The 15,988-nt window shown below is 36.1% G+C and overlaps 1 protein-coding gene across 1 annotated transcript; it reads right to left on the reverse strand.

Moving 5' to 3' along the window:
* Nucleotides 1-14,912: 14,912 nt before the first annotated feature.
* LOC135142366 (vacuolar protein sorting-associated protein 29) lies at nt 14,913-15,943 on the reverse strand. Its single transcript, XM_064074055.1, has 4 exons — nt 15,835-15,943; nt 15,570-15,761; nt 15,284-15,519; nt 14,913-15,235 (listed from the first exon to the last, which is right to left on the reverse strand). Exons 1-4 carry the CDS (start codon nt 15,835-15,837, stop codon nt 15,118-15,120), a joined length of 549 nt encoding a protein of 182 aa, XP_063930125.1. The 5' UTR covers nt 15,838-15,943; the 3' UTR covers nt 14,913-15,117.
* Between the last annotated feature and the right edge of the window lie 45 nt (nt 15,944-15,988).

The following is a 15,988-nucleotide window of genomic DNA, read 5'->3' on the forward strand; positions in this document are numbered from 1 at the left end:
TTTTGTAAGATAACGATGTGTGTGTTAGATTAGCATCATTTGAGAGTGCACGGCTAGTCACATCTTACCAAAACTTGGTAAAATATCATCGTGTGAAGTAAATTGCTCTGGAACACGTTTAATTTAATATGTTTTATTTATTTCAAAAGGGATAAAAAGACGTCGATGAAATTAAAGTTTTTACTTTGCAAAATTTTGAAATAACGTCATCAAATTGTTGGTGCGTAGTTAACGTTTAAGCATCTACACGATGATCTTAAAAACCATTAGTTTTACAACAATGAGTCCAGTAGTTTCAGAGATTACGTGTCTAATAAAACTGTCAACAGACAGACTAAAGACGAGAGACAGATGGAAATGAGAGATCGATATTGTCATATTGTACAAACCATAAGACCTAGAAAAAAAATCGTCAAATTGATCCTATTACAATATTTTCCTAGCTTAGTAAAAATTAAGGCAGTCCAAAAGAAAAATTCGACAAACTATATATTAGGGATAATACAAATTACAACTTTTGTTCTTTATTTCGAAGAAAAGTTTAATAACAGTTCGTGCGCTCTAAAGGGGAAAAATAATAGACTGAGGCCAGGGTCGTACTAAAGTTTAATTTTTCACGCACAGTGGACAGAGGCAGTCATACAAAACGCTAAAAATGAGTTTTGGCCGCGTATACTACAATATTTTTTCTACAGGCGCTGTAAAACATTAAAAAGAGCTGTATTCGCAAATTTTCAGGGAAGTGGATTGAGCCGTTTCCTGATTTGGACAGTAAAATAAATTACTTCATTATTTTTTTTTAAGACATGGTGTGTAACATTGATGAACCACAAATATAGCCTATTTACACATTTTAGATTTATCAAGCAAAATTTTGAGAAATACGTCAGCAAGTTTTGATTGAGCATTTTGCAGTTTCCAAGATAAATTGATAATATTCTACTAAAATTTTGTTTTTTCCAAAAAAGTTGGATGTCTAGGGTAAAAAAATCAAGACGGATTCATCAACCACAAGGATAGGTGTACGTTATTTTATAAAGTTTTAATAGCATTTACTACGCAAAATTTTGAAGTAACGTCATCAAATTGTTGGTGATGATGGCCAGACAAATTTTGGTTAGTTTTTACCATCTGCGCATTATTCCTAAAACACGGATAAAGTTTCACAGCAGTTAGTCTAGTAGTTTAGAAAATTATCGGTCAAATATAATCGAGAAAAACGACAGACGACAGACACTCGGAAAATATTTGCCAAGCGTAAGCTAATAAAAATAACGAATCCTACGAAAATTTGTAAACACTTTAGTACTATAAATCGAGTTCAGTAACTGGACAATGTTTTTGTTTATTATATACTTTTTTTAATTTTTATTTTAGAATTCACTTTACCAAAAAAACGAAATAGGACGAATTAAAAACACAAGATCGTTATTTTGTGACTTGTTTACAAACCATCAGAGATAAACAGTTTTATATTGTAGAGAACCTTGCGAGAAACCTCATAATTTTTTTTTTAAGGAATATAGTTCTAAAACAGTTATTTTTTTCCTCACGTTGTAGTTAAACAGGCGAAATAATATATTACGTGTTCATTCACATTGTTTTAGATACAAATTTCACACCGAAATTGTTGAACTTACATCAAACACTTGATTTTTCTCTGGACAAGTAAATAAATCGATAAATAAATTGCACCACAACAACTAACGTGAGACTGTTTATTAAGTTCAGTACCTTAATGTCCATTCAGAAATGAAAAAATTGACTCACTTTGAAAATTACACTCAGTTCACCATTCGTTTTACCCCAATAATCTACTGCAGACAGATGTGTTCGTACTACTATGGATTCTCCTTATTCCATTCCACATTATCTAACAAGATTATACTAAACAGGTTTATTAACGAAACAGACTTATTGATTAAAATTTGAAAGAAATTTGAATTTGTACTCGTATTTATATCAGAATCCACTCAACAAAGTGCATGTGAATAAGCTTGAATTATGCGTTGAAAAAAGGATAGTAGGTATCCTATTCTTGGAATCCTGGGAATCTTCGGAATTGTGTTTGTTAAATGATGTGCAACAAAATGCATTGTAACGGAATTCTTTATTTTCTTTTGTAGACTCCATTACTTAAACAGTTTTGTGATAACCCAAACTTCTCGCCTTTAAATTGACCTTGAAAAAGTGTGAAAGGCCCGCGAAAAATTCAAAAATTCAAAGTTTGGCATTGCGAGGACATGCCTCGATGAAGTAATCAATCTTTAGCGTTGTGAGGGCATGCCCCGGTGATGTAATCATGCCCCCATCAGTTCGCGGTATGAATTTTGTCAATTTAACTGCCGTAAATGAACTATTAGCAATCTTGTGTGAAGAATTAAGAAGTGTTATAATGTAACACTTACGTATATGCATCCAGAAACCTATTCGTAGTTTGTTTAACAAAGAATTATTATCCTGACTAAATGAATTTCATGAAATCTCCTAGTAAGTGGTTTATTTAAATAATCCTGATTGTTAAATTGTGTTAGCCGTAGCTGACGATTAAGAAAAACTAACTTGATTGGTGAATTTACAAACAATAAAACAAATTTACACCACGTGTTCCAAGTTGAAAGATCGCATGTTTTTTTCGATTAAAGGCCACAAGAATTAGCTACACGGGTTGGGGGAAAACTGTGTCCTCATAGGAGTTACGATTGATTGTCGTTAAACAAAGGTTTCCTCCTTTTTATTAACCACCAAACCAACTAAACTAACCAAAACTACCTTACACTCACAAAAACACATCCAGACCACGGAGGTAGAAAAGACCGGAGGGAAGGTGTCGTGAATTTTGTGACACAGACTCAGGCACCGTTTATGACCCTACTTGAAATGCGCGCTGTGCTAAGCTCCACCCTCTAAATGTTTAGCAGTCATAACCAGTGGCGGGGCAACATATTTTATGTTGACAACCTTATATATAAGTCTCTAAATGTTATTATGATCTTTAATTATAATCAAAATCTATTCAAATTAAAAACACCAACAACACGTCCAAAACTAAAACAGCACAACTAAACTCGAAACTCAAGAACGAACAATTGCATATAAACAGCACGTGTTACGTGATAGTACGCCACTGGAAATCCAAACTCTGTCAGCTGTTGAGTGTAGGAGCGCGTTTGCGTCGGGCTGGCAAATATTGGCGCCTTGTTCAAATAAGATCATAACCGGTGTCTGACCGGGTCTTGAACGATGCCAGAATCGTTACATTGCTAGCATACGGTACGCTCCCTCCGGTCTCTTCTACCTCCGCGATCCAGACTGACGCTTCGGCATGCTATCCCCTGTCTACCAACCAACCGTCTAACTAAAATCCCCTAGCGCTACTAACTGTCCAACTATCCAACAAGCGTTACCGTGCACCTGGTTGCCTATGTTTAACGATTTTTTTTGTGATTGCATTTTTTTTGCTCTTTCGAATTCAAATTATTCAAATGTGATTTCACGCCGCTGTTAATTAATTTCAGCGAGAAAATTTTGATTCAAATTCGGTCACCACAGTCTCTAAACTGTAACATCGACAACCTTAATAGTTTACATTTATTTTAAAAATTGATTCCTTAAATTGATGATGTCATCTGAATTTTTTGTGAGTAAATTTAATTCGAAGTAAAAAAAGCTCTACAAGCTTGTGTGGCACAATGCATAGATGAAAGTGAACTGTGAGGAAAAGAAATTAATTACTCCTCGCTAGCTAAGTTGCTAGAGTTCTCGTCATGTTCTCGTCAAGCAAGGGGACTTTTATAACCTGATATATTTCACATTTTACATAACCTCAATGGTTTAGACAGTAGGGAATTTCAACCAAAATTTCATCCTTTCTAAAAACTTGGTGACGTCAGCGTAGGAAATCGTTAATTTAAAAATAGTTTTCTCTTCGGAAAATAAGCCCATTCTACATATCGTAAGTGCGTCATGAGGATCAGAATTATCAAAACAAGTCGAAATATACTTCAGAACTCAAAAGTCGACAAAAATAAGATTTCCAGCTCAAATTTGATGGTTTCCTCGGTAGATATATTCAAGCCCGTTGTGTACTGGAAACGCTAGAAAACACAAGAAAAAGCCTGAAAATTACGATGTCTGAAGCTTTTTAACGAATTTCATAAATCTACAAACAACAGAATGTAAAAAATATACCCGATTGTCTCCTTGTTGCAAAATAAGTCGACCGAATACCGTAAGTGCATCATGATGACCAGAATCCTCAAAACAAGTCGAAATATACTTCAGAAGTCATAAAATTCGACAAAAATAAGATTTCTAGCTAAAATTTGATGGTTTTCTCAGGGCCTGTTGGAAAGAAGATACGTTTGGCCGGCCTAGGCGATGTAGTCATCTTCACGGGGGTGGCGCCTTTGTAGGGAGGTGCTGTGCTCGGGCGCCAGCTCCCTCTTCGGAGAGGGAACCCTGAAGTTGCTAAAGCCGGGAGACACGGATTTCCATAAGTCTGCTGTTGCTGGGAACCTTTATAATTTTGGTATTGTACACAACCCTGGACGTGCTTGGTGGCATCTCGGAACATTCTGGGCCAATAATACCGGTGAAAGAAACGTGCGATGGTCTTGGCGATCCCCAAGTGGCTTGCCATCAGCGTGTGGCGACAGAATAATAAGTAGTAGTAAGCGAAGAAAGATAATCGGCCTCGTAGTCTAGTGATCAGGATACCTGCTCGGCAAGCGGGGGGCGTGTGGTTCGATTCCCACCGAGGCAGCAACATTTTTCTTAGCTTACCTACAAGCGCATCCGTGTTTTTTCCCAGGGTGGCCTCGCGAGATGGCTTTGGCAAAATAATTTCCATGGATCTGTCATACCTGTTTCGGTCAAGTTGTTGGAATACCCGAAGTGACGGTACAACGGCCTTCCCGAATGTAACGGGGAAAAATGTTTCGGTTCCCGCAAAGTCCACATACTTGGTTCGTCTATTTGGCTCCTGGGGACCTCCAGAGACGGAACGAGCAAGTTCAGCCGGGGGTTCAAATCGAACCATGTCATTTTTCTGTCCGTCGAAATTCTCGTCCCTGATTGGTTACCGATGAAGTCTTCTCCCCCGGCCCTCAGTCGTGGTCCACTTACTTCGTGTTGCCAATCGTACCATCACCCACCACACCCCTGCGTTGCGTCTCGTGTCGTCGTTGTCCGATTGATTCGCGTTTCAGAACGGTAAAGAATTTACTAAAGATACGTATACTTAAAAATAATGATAAAAAACCAATAGTTAATACTTCTATTTTATTTTAGAGAAAATGGATATGAAAAAACTGATAGTAACGAGAAGAAAATGCCGGAACAGATCTGATGTTACAGTTTTGGGTAATCGATCTCAGGGTGAACATTTTTGTACTTCCCGAGCATAAGCAAAGGAAGTATTGTAATCGAGTCCGTCGGCCGACACCCCTACAGTACGAAGAAATAGGTCTCCCGTTTCCGTCCGTCTGTCTGCTGTCCCGGATTTTTATTAGACAGATAATCTCCGAAAGTACTCGGCCGATTGTTGTCAAATTTTGTATTTATATTAGGAATATCATGTAGATGGTAAAACGCTAACCAAAATTTGTCTAATCATCCCCACCACTAATACGACGACGTCACTTCAAAATTGTACATAGTAAATGGGTTTTAAATTGTATAAAATAACATAGTCCTACACATGTAGTTTACGACTCCGAATTGAGTTTTTACCCGAAACGTCCAGATTTTTGGAAAAAAAATAAAAATTATAAAACAACATTTTGCAATTTAATTTTGAATCTGCTAATCCGAATGTTTTGAAATGTTGCAGATATTTTAAGGCTATATACAGGGTTAGTCACGAGAGAATTACTTCTGAAAATTATTTTTACGCAACCCAAAATACGAATACCATGTACCATTTGATACTAACTGAATTTAAAATGAAATGCTTAATCCATGATTGCTTTGAGTTTGGCAATCTCATTTTGACAATTGTGGAAAATGAGGTTACGCGTGTGTCCATGGTGGTACCACAGCCAGTCGGAAATCTCCTCCGGCGCCGCTAATAAATTTGTCAGTGTGCCTCTTGATCTTTTGCAACTGATTAATCACGAGAAAATTATTTCTAAAAATTCCTTTTACGGCATTTTATTCAAAGGTTACAACACAAACTCAAACAAGTAAGTAAATAATTTAACTACTAATCTGTTGAAAATGTTGGGCATTTTGGGGGGATGCTACGGCTTTTTTGTAAATGGATGGCCGAACAAGTCCAGAGGTTGCAGATTTGCACTTCGAAGAGGCTCTAGGTGACGCAGAGATGGCAAATTAACACATGCACATTAGCGGCGAACAACATTGGTAGAGCACTTACGGCTTCAGTATAGCCCAGATTGATCTGACTGTATGTCGTCGATCCAATGGGGCTCTAGAGGCGAGTCAACGATGAAAAAAAATGTTAAAAATTAATTAACGTCAAAGTGACACTTCCAAAGTCAAAGCAATCATGGATTAGGCATTTCATTTTGAATTCAGATAATATCAAGTAGTAGAGGGTATTAGTATTTTGGGTTGCGTAAAAATAATTTTCAGAAGTAATTCTCTCGTGACTAACCCTGTATAAAGAGCATCATAAATCTTTACTCAAAATATATTTGGTTATCCCCTCCAAAAGCTTGACTTCAGCTCAAAAGTTTGCCGAATAAATCCTATCTAAAATGTACAAAATATGATGAGTCTGTGCTTGTGATATATCACTCCATTTATATTTTTTGGATTTGCATATACAGGGTGACTCAAAAAAATTAATGAATGAGTAAATGTATTTAACTGATTTACTCAGGAACTACAAAACCGAATGGTTTGAAATTTTAAAGATGTTTTAAAATTATCATAAGCATGATAAATTTTTGATCAAAATGTATTTGGTCGTCCCCCCTAAAAAAATTTATGACGTCACCACAAAATTTTGTTGAAAAATTCTATCTAAAATGTACAAAATATGGTGAGTCTCTTCTTGTGATTTATCATTCCATTCAAATTTTTTCGACTTCCATATATAGGGTGACCCAAAAAAATATTGAATGCGTAAATGTATTTTATTGATTTAATCAGGAACTCCAGAACCGAATGTTTTCAAATTTTGCAAATGTTTTAAGGTTATAAAGAGCATAATAAATTTTTAGTCAAAATATATTTGATTATCTTCTCCAAAAAACTGATGACGTCGGCTCAAAAGTTTGCCGAATAAATCCTATCTAGAATATACAAAATATGATGAGTCTGTATTTGTAATTTATCATTCCATTCATATTTTTTGAATTTGCATAATACCGAGTGACTCAAAAAAAATAATGAATGCGTAAATTTATTTTATTGGTTTACTCAGGAACTACAAAACCGAATGCTTTGAAATCTACTGCGAAAAAAAAACATTATAGGCATGCAGTCGTCACGTTTCCGACAGCGAGGGAAGTACTGTCTAAACTCTTCAGACGAATTTTTTATATTTGATCATAGTATCTGTTTTGCGTACTTATTAAAAAATATAAATAAAACTGTTTTGTAAAATTGCATTTTTATGTGTAGAGAAGGGGTGCCTAACGCAAGGTTCGCCTATACCTAAATATTCTTTCATTTCGGCACTGCACGCAACATACATGAGTAAACTTTTTGATTATTTTATTGATTATAAATCAATATTCAAGACGACCCAATTCATTTTCCCGAAAATTTGGGAATATAGTATGTACTTTTATTTTTAATATTACACTACATCTATCCAAATTGATATACGTGTCCTTGCAAAAATGTTGATGACGTCATCGCAATTTTTTTTAAATTCCCACTACAAAAATGTAATGAGAAAAAAAACATAATAAGCATGCAGTCGTCACGTTTCCGACAGCGAGAGAAGTACCAATTTTTTTAAGAAACGACAATTAGGTTTTAACACGCCTAGATATTAGAGTATTAAAGCCAAATCTTCGCAAAAGACCAGACTGAGGAGTTCTTCTGACAGGTTAAACACCAGCAACTTTGCATGTCAAAAACTTCAGAAAGCGTCTTTGGTTTTTTTTCAAGAGCATCAACATAAATTTGAGAAAGAGTGTTGATATTATTAAAGCAACTATGTACTAGACCTAATTATAAAATCAAGGTTTTTAAAAGCTTCTGTGACTATATACATTTCCACTGTGGCTGGAAATGTTATGTTCTTCTATAATTCTTATTTATCATTGACCTGATGCAGCATTTGTGTAGATTACAGGTAAGTTGTTAGATTTACTCCAAAGCAGTGTTAGTGCCTCTGGCGGGGACCTGTTTCACCCCTCTCCACCCGTAAGGGTGGGAGCCAGGGCCACCACCACCTTGAAACACAGGGAATTTCATTCACTATTCATCACTGACTCTTCAAGCACTCTTCAAGCGGTTAACATAGTCTTTATATTCAATCTCTGGACCTAACGGTCATAATATCATACTCGCTCTGGAACACACTTGTTATTTATTTAATAAAACTATAAAACGACTGTCCGCTGCTCTTATTCTTCATCCATCAAAACTTAACATGGTCCTTCGAGCCGGATCAGCGACAGAAAATCAGTAACAGTGATAAGTGATAAGTGTAGTTCGATAAATCATCATCGCTTGGAATTCAACATTCCACCTAAATCATCAAGTATTCAAAAATCGGTAACGGCTGCGAGTGCAGTGCAAATCATCGAGGGTCATTCATCAAGAAACTCAGGTAGGCTTTAGTTTTGTCCATTTTGCGTAGTGCATTATTCTCGTACTGACGATGTCGAATAACAAATCTCTCTGGAAATTTATCGTTCTTGTTAATGATATACATTCACATGCGGAGTTCATCTCGGAAGTTACAAACCACCAAAAAATAGGCGAATTAAGATGCAGGTTGGAAGATTTGAAACGGGTACAATCTAACGTACAAAATCTTATAGTTGAACATAAATCGGAAATCGTGGTATTTTTAGATGACACGAGTAGCGAAGAATCTAACAAACCCGCAGTTTATAATCTCGGACCCGTGCAAACCTATATCCATGAAATATCGGAATTATATACTGCTCTAATCAAAAAAGCCGATTTGTTGTATCATCTTCCTTTTCCGAATTCGTTTAATGTAAATACTAACAATGCTCATCTCGAAAAACGTTGTGAAAATCTAAAACCCATAAAAGTGGACAACATGCTAAATGGAGAACCCATTAAACTTCGTAAGACTGCCAATACTCCGGTTAAGGTGCGGTTTACCCCTGCACTATTCATTAATTATAAAACTATCGACAACAAAAAAGTCATTATTTCAGAAACGCATAAGTTAATACCGAATTCTCACAAATTATTATCAAATTCAATATCCAACAAACCGAAAAATCATCCTGATAATAATTTTTGCAACTCTGTGGGCATGTCCCAAACTAAGATAGATAGCACATCCAATCCAAAATCAGACACCGCGTTAGTTCCAATAAAAAGTCCTACAGATAATTTGAAAGATTGTAGCTCATTATTGGATACCGGTAAACAATGTGAATCCCAAACCAAATATTTGGGTAAATCATTAAAATCAAACACAAATAAGGTACAAGTAAGCAATAATCAATCAATCCCGTGTTTTATATGTTCCCAAATGCACAACATATTCAATTGTACAAATTTTTTAAGTTTAACGTCCAACGATAGAGTGGAACAAATAAAGAAAATGAATCGTTGCTTCAATTGTTTAAGAAGTAATCACGTCGCGAAAAATTGTTACATATCTAGGCGTTGTAAACAATGTCATAAGAAGCACCACACGCTTTTGCACACAGAAACAAACAATAACCTTCCCAAGAATGAAATCAAAAATAAACCAGATGAGGATTCCGATAATCCTGAAGACACCTCGAAATGTAATTTAGCTATTCCGTCTAGTGTACTTTTATCCACCGGTTTGATTCGCGTAATGGGCCAATCAGGTAAAGTAAAAGAATGTCGCGTTTTCTTGGACATCGGGAGTCAATCTCAATTCATCACCGAAAATTTGGGCAAGGCTTTGGAATTACATATTCATAGCATCGACACGTCAATCGTAGCAATACTCGATAAGAAAAAACATTCAGAAAATGCCGAACTTAAAATACAAAATCATTTTATTAAAAATCCACCGGCGCATCAAAATACCGCGCTGGGGTTGATTCTTAACGGCAGTTTTGGGCATTTAAGAAATTCCCGTCATCGCAATATTAGTTTGAATAAAATTATTTCTCATTTGTTTGAAGTTGAGACTGTCAAAACCGGAAGCAGGTTATTAAGCAAAGGTCTAAAAACCTCTGTTTTTGCAACCCCTTTTCAGAATACCACCGGCCATTCACCCGATGGTCGTTTCGTAATTAAACTCCTCTTTTCGGAAAAGTTGGGTCGTTCCACAGTCCCTTATTTTAAAAATCCACCTCAATTAAGAAATTCCCAAGAAGGGGTTCTCCAACCGTTATTGTTCACAGAGGGTCGTGACCATAAACTTACCAAGGGTTTTATTATCTTTCTAAGGAAGTACCTAGACCTTGTACACCTGAAGGTATTTAACGGAAATTCTTTAAATAATCCTAGTTACCTGCCACACAATTGTCTTTACAATCCCTACATTTCTTCCATTAAACTCTGCGAGGTTGTTGACCGTTCAAATTTTAGCTCAAACAATTTAAGCCTAAAAGACAACTCATTAACAGCCCCCGTTTTGCAGTCCGAACCTTTCACCATTCTAATTCAATTTCGTTTGCCCCAATTTATCAATACATGTGATATATCGAAGATGTACCGGTGCGGTTGGCTTCACTCTGACGACCGCAATTATCAAAAAATCATGTGGCTAGAATCTCCTGAACACAATCATTGTTTTTATGTCGATAAGGCATTGTTCGTTTCAAATTCTTTAGTCAAATTAATCGAGCCCAAAGACGACTTAAAGACCGTTCTAGCGAAGGCAAGTTCCAAGATAAGTAAATGGTCGTCTAATTGTCCTGATATACAAGAATGCGCTCAGGCTACATCCAACAGTAATCGTTTAATAACTGACAAACAATACAATAATAAAACTTTAGATATCAGGTGGGATAACCAAAAAGAATCTTTTTATATGCAGCATTCATTAGTCACGACGTCACAAATTTCGTAAGTACTAAGCGCAAGCTAAGCGAATTGCTATTAGGGAAAGAATTTCAGAATAAGCTAAAACCAGAAAATATCAAATGGACTTTAATTCCCCCGCGTGGGCCCAATTTTGGTGGTTTGTGGGTAGCGTGGATTAAATTCGTAAAAACTCACATCCAGCTCATTATCGGATACAACCATCTAACGTACGAGGTGATGCATGCGCTTTTGGTCAGGATTGAAGCTGTCCTGAATTCGCACCCTGTGACGCCGCTTTCCAGCGACGTTACGAAGTTAGCCGCACTGACTCCGGGACATTGTCTCGTTGGCCATCCATTGACAACTCCAATAGAAAAGGACCACACTCCTGTTAACATGCTTTCCCGTTGGCAATTGAGTGAATCCTGCCGCCAACATTTTTGGAAGCGCTGGTCCGTGGAATATCATACGACGCTGCAGGGGAGATCCAGGTGGCAAACCCTCTCAAGAAACGTTCCCGGCACTGGAGCGCTGGTACTACCGATCAAAGAAGACAACCGGCACCCGTTGCGGTGGCTATTACAACGAATAGTGCAAGTGCATCGCGGCAAAGACGATCTTGTTCGCGTAGTGCAGTGTCGAAATTGCATCATAAAGTGCGCCTATTCGGAAACGGCTTGTCCATTTACTAATTCGGGTTCTGGTTATCTACACACTATTGTAAATAAAGTTTGTCCACTCGTATTGTACCTGATAAAGAGTTGTAAATCTCTCTTTCAGGTGTATTCCAAGTACCTATAAATTACATTCATTCTTATTGTATGTGGGCAACTTGTTGTAAATCGCTATTCTTAGTTTACTGCCCATATTGCATAATCACTGTTAATCCATTCTATACAATGTTAATTGTAGTAAATCTTACTCATGTATTCTCATTTGAATTGATCATTATGATATCATGTTATCACTCTAACATTCTATTATTTGGTATTAAAACAATGTAATTGTTTCAAGGCGGGGGGTATGTTAGTGCCTCTGGCGGGGACCTGTTTCACCCCTCTCCACCCGTAAGGGTGGGAGCCAGGGCCACCACCACCTTGAAACACAGGGAATTTCATTCACTATTCATCATTGACTCTTCAAGCACTCTTCAAGCGGTTAACATAGTCTTTATATTCAATCTCTGGACCTAACGGTCATAATATCATACTCGCTCTAGAACACACTTGTTATTTATTTAATAAAACTATAAAACGACTGTCCGCTGCTCTTATTCATAATCCATCAAAACTTAACAAGCAGAAAGGTGCAGATTTAATATTGTTGGCAATGTGCTTAATAAAAATTTCGAAGAAAAAAGAACCTAAAGTAGGAATAATAATAAAATAATAATTTTCATGACAATATACTTATTGCAACCAGATACAGATTAATTCAGCGTAAATGACGAATTTGATCTGTCTTCATAGGCACCCCAAAGTACATTAAGTATTCTTATCCTCCTTGATTCACAGTAGAATTTAAGAAATATCATGAATCCAAGTGTGCATTCTTATGTTATTGTCAATTTTGAGTAGTTGAAAATTATTTGGAAAAAAATCCGAACAGAAGACAGACAGACACACGGAAACGGGGAACCTATTTCTTCCTACTCTAAGGGTCATGAAAGGTTGAGGAAACGTAAAAGTATACAGTCGCCCGACGGACTCGATTACAATACTTCCTTCATTTTGAGAGAATTATTTCTATGTAAATACATAGAATCGGTATATACTGATTATGCCAAAGCTTTCGACAGAGTAAATCATAGACTGCTTATTATGAAATTGCAAAAATTAGGTTTTAAGGATCTATCGATTAAATGGTTATCGTCTTTTCTATTGGGTAGAATGCAACAAGTTCGCATTGGGAATTGCTTTTCTTCTTCCTTTAATGTTCCGTCAGGTGTCCCGCAGGGCACCCATTGTGGTCCTATCCTTTTTTTATTATTTGTGAATGATGTGACTCAATGCTTTAATTATTCGAATTACTTACTATATGCTGATGACCTAAAGCTTTTTAAAAATATACGATCGGTTCAAGATGCAGTGCAACTTCAGGTAGACCTAGATTCACTTGGGGAATGGTGTGATAACAATTGGCTCCCTTTGAATATTAAAAAATGTTATGTTATATCATTTCTTAATTTAAAATCTCGTATTGAGTTTAACTATCAAATTAACTGTCATGCTGTTACTCGTGTTTTTGAGATAAAGGATTTGGGTGTGATATTTGACTCGGGTCTCACATTTAAGAGTCATTATGGTTATATTTTTAATAAATCCTTAAACATGTGGGGTTTCATTTGGCGTAATTGCAAAGATTTGTCAGCGTCAGCATTGAGAATTCTGTATTGTTCGTTAGTACGGTCACATTTGGAGTATTGCTCCTCTGTTTGGTGTCCAATTTATAATGTAGACTCTTTATTACTGGAAAAGGTTTAAAAGAAATTTCTTAGAACAATTGAGTTTAAGATGGGACATAGGCATGTTAGAGGTGAATATAGTTGGATAATGAGTTGTTTCAACATTCAGGAACTAGGCATACGGAGATGTATTAATGACGCGCATACACTTCACAACATTATCAATGGCCGTATTGATAATTCTGAATTACTAAGGAGATTGACATTTTTGGTACCGGCATCAGGAAGCTGCACTACTCGTAGCAGAAATATATTTAGAATTCGATTGGCAACATCAAATTTAGCAAAAAATCATCCTTTGCGAAGAATGATGGACGCTGCTAACCGCTATACAAATGATGATAAAGTTGAGATCTTCAATTCTTCAGTTCAGGAAGCAAATTTTAAAGTACTTCGGTTTTTAATGATATGAGGTGGTTATTAGTATACATGTATATAATAATATATATATATATATATATATATTTAGTTAATTATGTTTAAGAGTGTAATTATTTTTTTTTGTAAGTGGGGTTTTCCCGTTAATAAATAAACTAAACTAAACTAAACTACATATAAACTTTTATTTTAAATGTAATGCGTGACAGTGGCATTTTGTTTTGGCGTTTTTAAAACCACAGACTTTGTGGATATGTGATATTTTTGAAGTTCTAGTGTGACTCAAGGAATAAATGAATAATGTATTGTGGGTTGCCGCTAACCATAAATCACTTTCGTAATCTAGGCCGAATCACCCGGCAATTTTAATTTCAAGTTCTCTCCCCAACATTTAATATGTACTAGATTTTTGGTGCACCCATTTATTACTTCTTCAGCACCACTTTGAATATGTAAAAGAACTGAGAGTGTGGTCATTGTAACTGTTTTTTTAAGAACAACAAACAAAGTCAGAACCAGGAAAAAATTATGTTGGTAACGGAATACCAGTAATTTCAGTGATCAAATGGAAATTCGAGGATATCAGAAGGAATTTTTGTCTGAAAGAATATTTAGTGTACAAGATTTTGCCCGCGGTTTATTCCTCGTCCATATTAACATGCGTTTCTGAAGCTATTTGGAGACCGAGTTAATTGCTTTATGAGTATCATTTGTCCCTGGTAAACCTTCAACTACCTGCTATTGAGTACCTGTATGCACAAATATTTAATTCTGTTTCCAAATATCTTTAGAAACACTTTTCATAGGCAAGATGTAGGTAGGTAGCTGAAAATTTTCAAGATCTCATTGTTATACATACTCACAAGTGTAAAAAAAAATATATTTCTACTGGGCCTTTCTTATATCAGAATAATAAAAAAAAAAACAAAAATCAATTAATAATTTATAATTAGTTTTGATTGGAGAAAATTATAAACAAACAATGCAATGAACCAATTGCAACTACAAGATCTGTGCCTAATTAATTTACAACGATAATTCTTGTATAAACTTGAAATTGTACAATCCACGATATAATAAAAATCATCCGCTTATAAATAACACAATTTATACATATAAATATAAAAATAACGGCTTCAGTTCTTTTTAAATTCGATCCTTTCCACTTTCACATCATCACCAACAAGTTGATACACATACGTCACAACAGTGGTGTTCTGTATATCCATTAAAACAAAAGACGGCGTCACCGTACTGAAAAGCACCAATGAGAAAGTACACAACTTAAATCACGGTACTTACATATCCAAAGCATTATACGCCCCTGTCGCCGAACCTGGATTAATATAAAACTTATTTTCATGTTCATAGGCCTCAAACTTATGCGTATGACCCGAAATGAGAATATCGACGTCCAACTGTCTCTGAATTAACGCTAGGGACTCTGGATCACCCCACGGAACAACTTGGTGACCATGTAACAAACCTATGCGAAATTGTCCAACTGTGACAACTTTTTGTTCTGGGTAGTTTAAATTCTGAAACAAACGATGATAAGAAAGACTTTCGAGGCTTCCAAAAGGCTTACGTCATCAAAATCCCCCCTTACGACGTGTACATCACTGGCTAAAGTTTTCAAGTAATCATAGGATTCTTTTGTACATAAGTTTCCAGTACACAGGATGTGTTGTATTCGTCCTGGTAAAAGAAGTTTTTTAAACTTAGCAGGTAAGGTACTACATCTATGTGGAATGTGTAAATCACCCAAAACAAGAACCAACTGGAAAAGATTGAGGTTAGGTTTCACGTTATGGAACGGACACCTGAAAGAGGTGCGATGTTAATATAGTCACCATTTTTGGTCTATTGCGATCAAAACTATCGCTCTTCAATTGTAATTGTTTTAATTTAATAATTTTAAGGGGCGGTTTTTAACATCGACATTTGGTGATGTCGATATTGCAGGTGGCGATACTGCGACATTTTTGTTGTCGATTGGCAAATTCA

Source organism: Zophobas morio, unplaced genomic scaffold (genome assembly GCF_036711695.1).
Source record: "Zophobas morio isolate AGI-343-1 ecotype UQ-CSIRO unplaced genomic scaffold, CSIRO_AGI_Zmor_V1 ptg000046l, whole genome shotgun sequence".
NCBI classification, from domain to species: Eukaryota; Metazoa; Arthropoda; class Insecta; order Coleoptera; family Tenebrionidae; genus Zophobas; species Zophobas morio.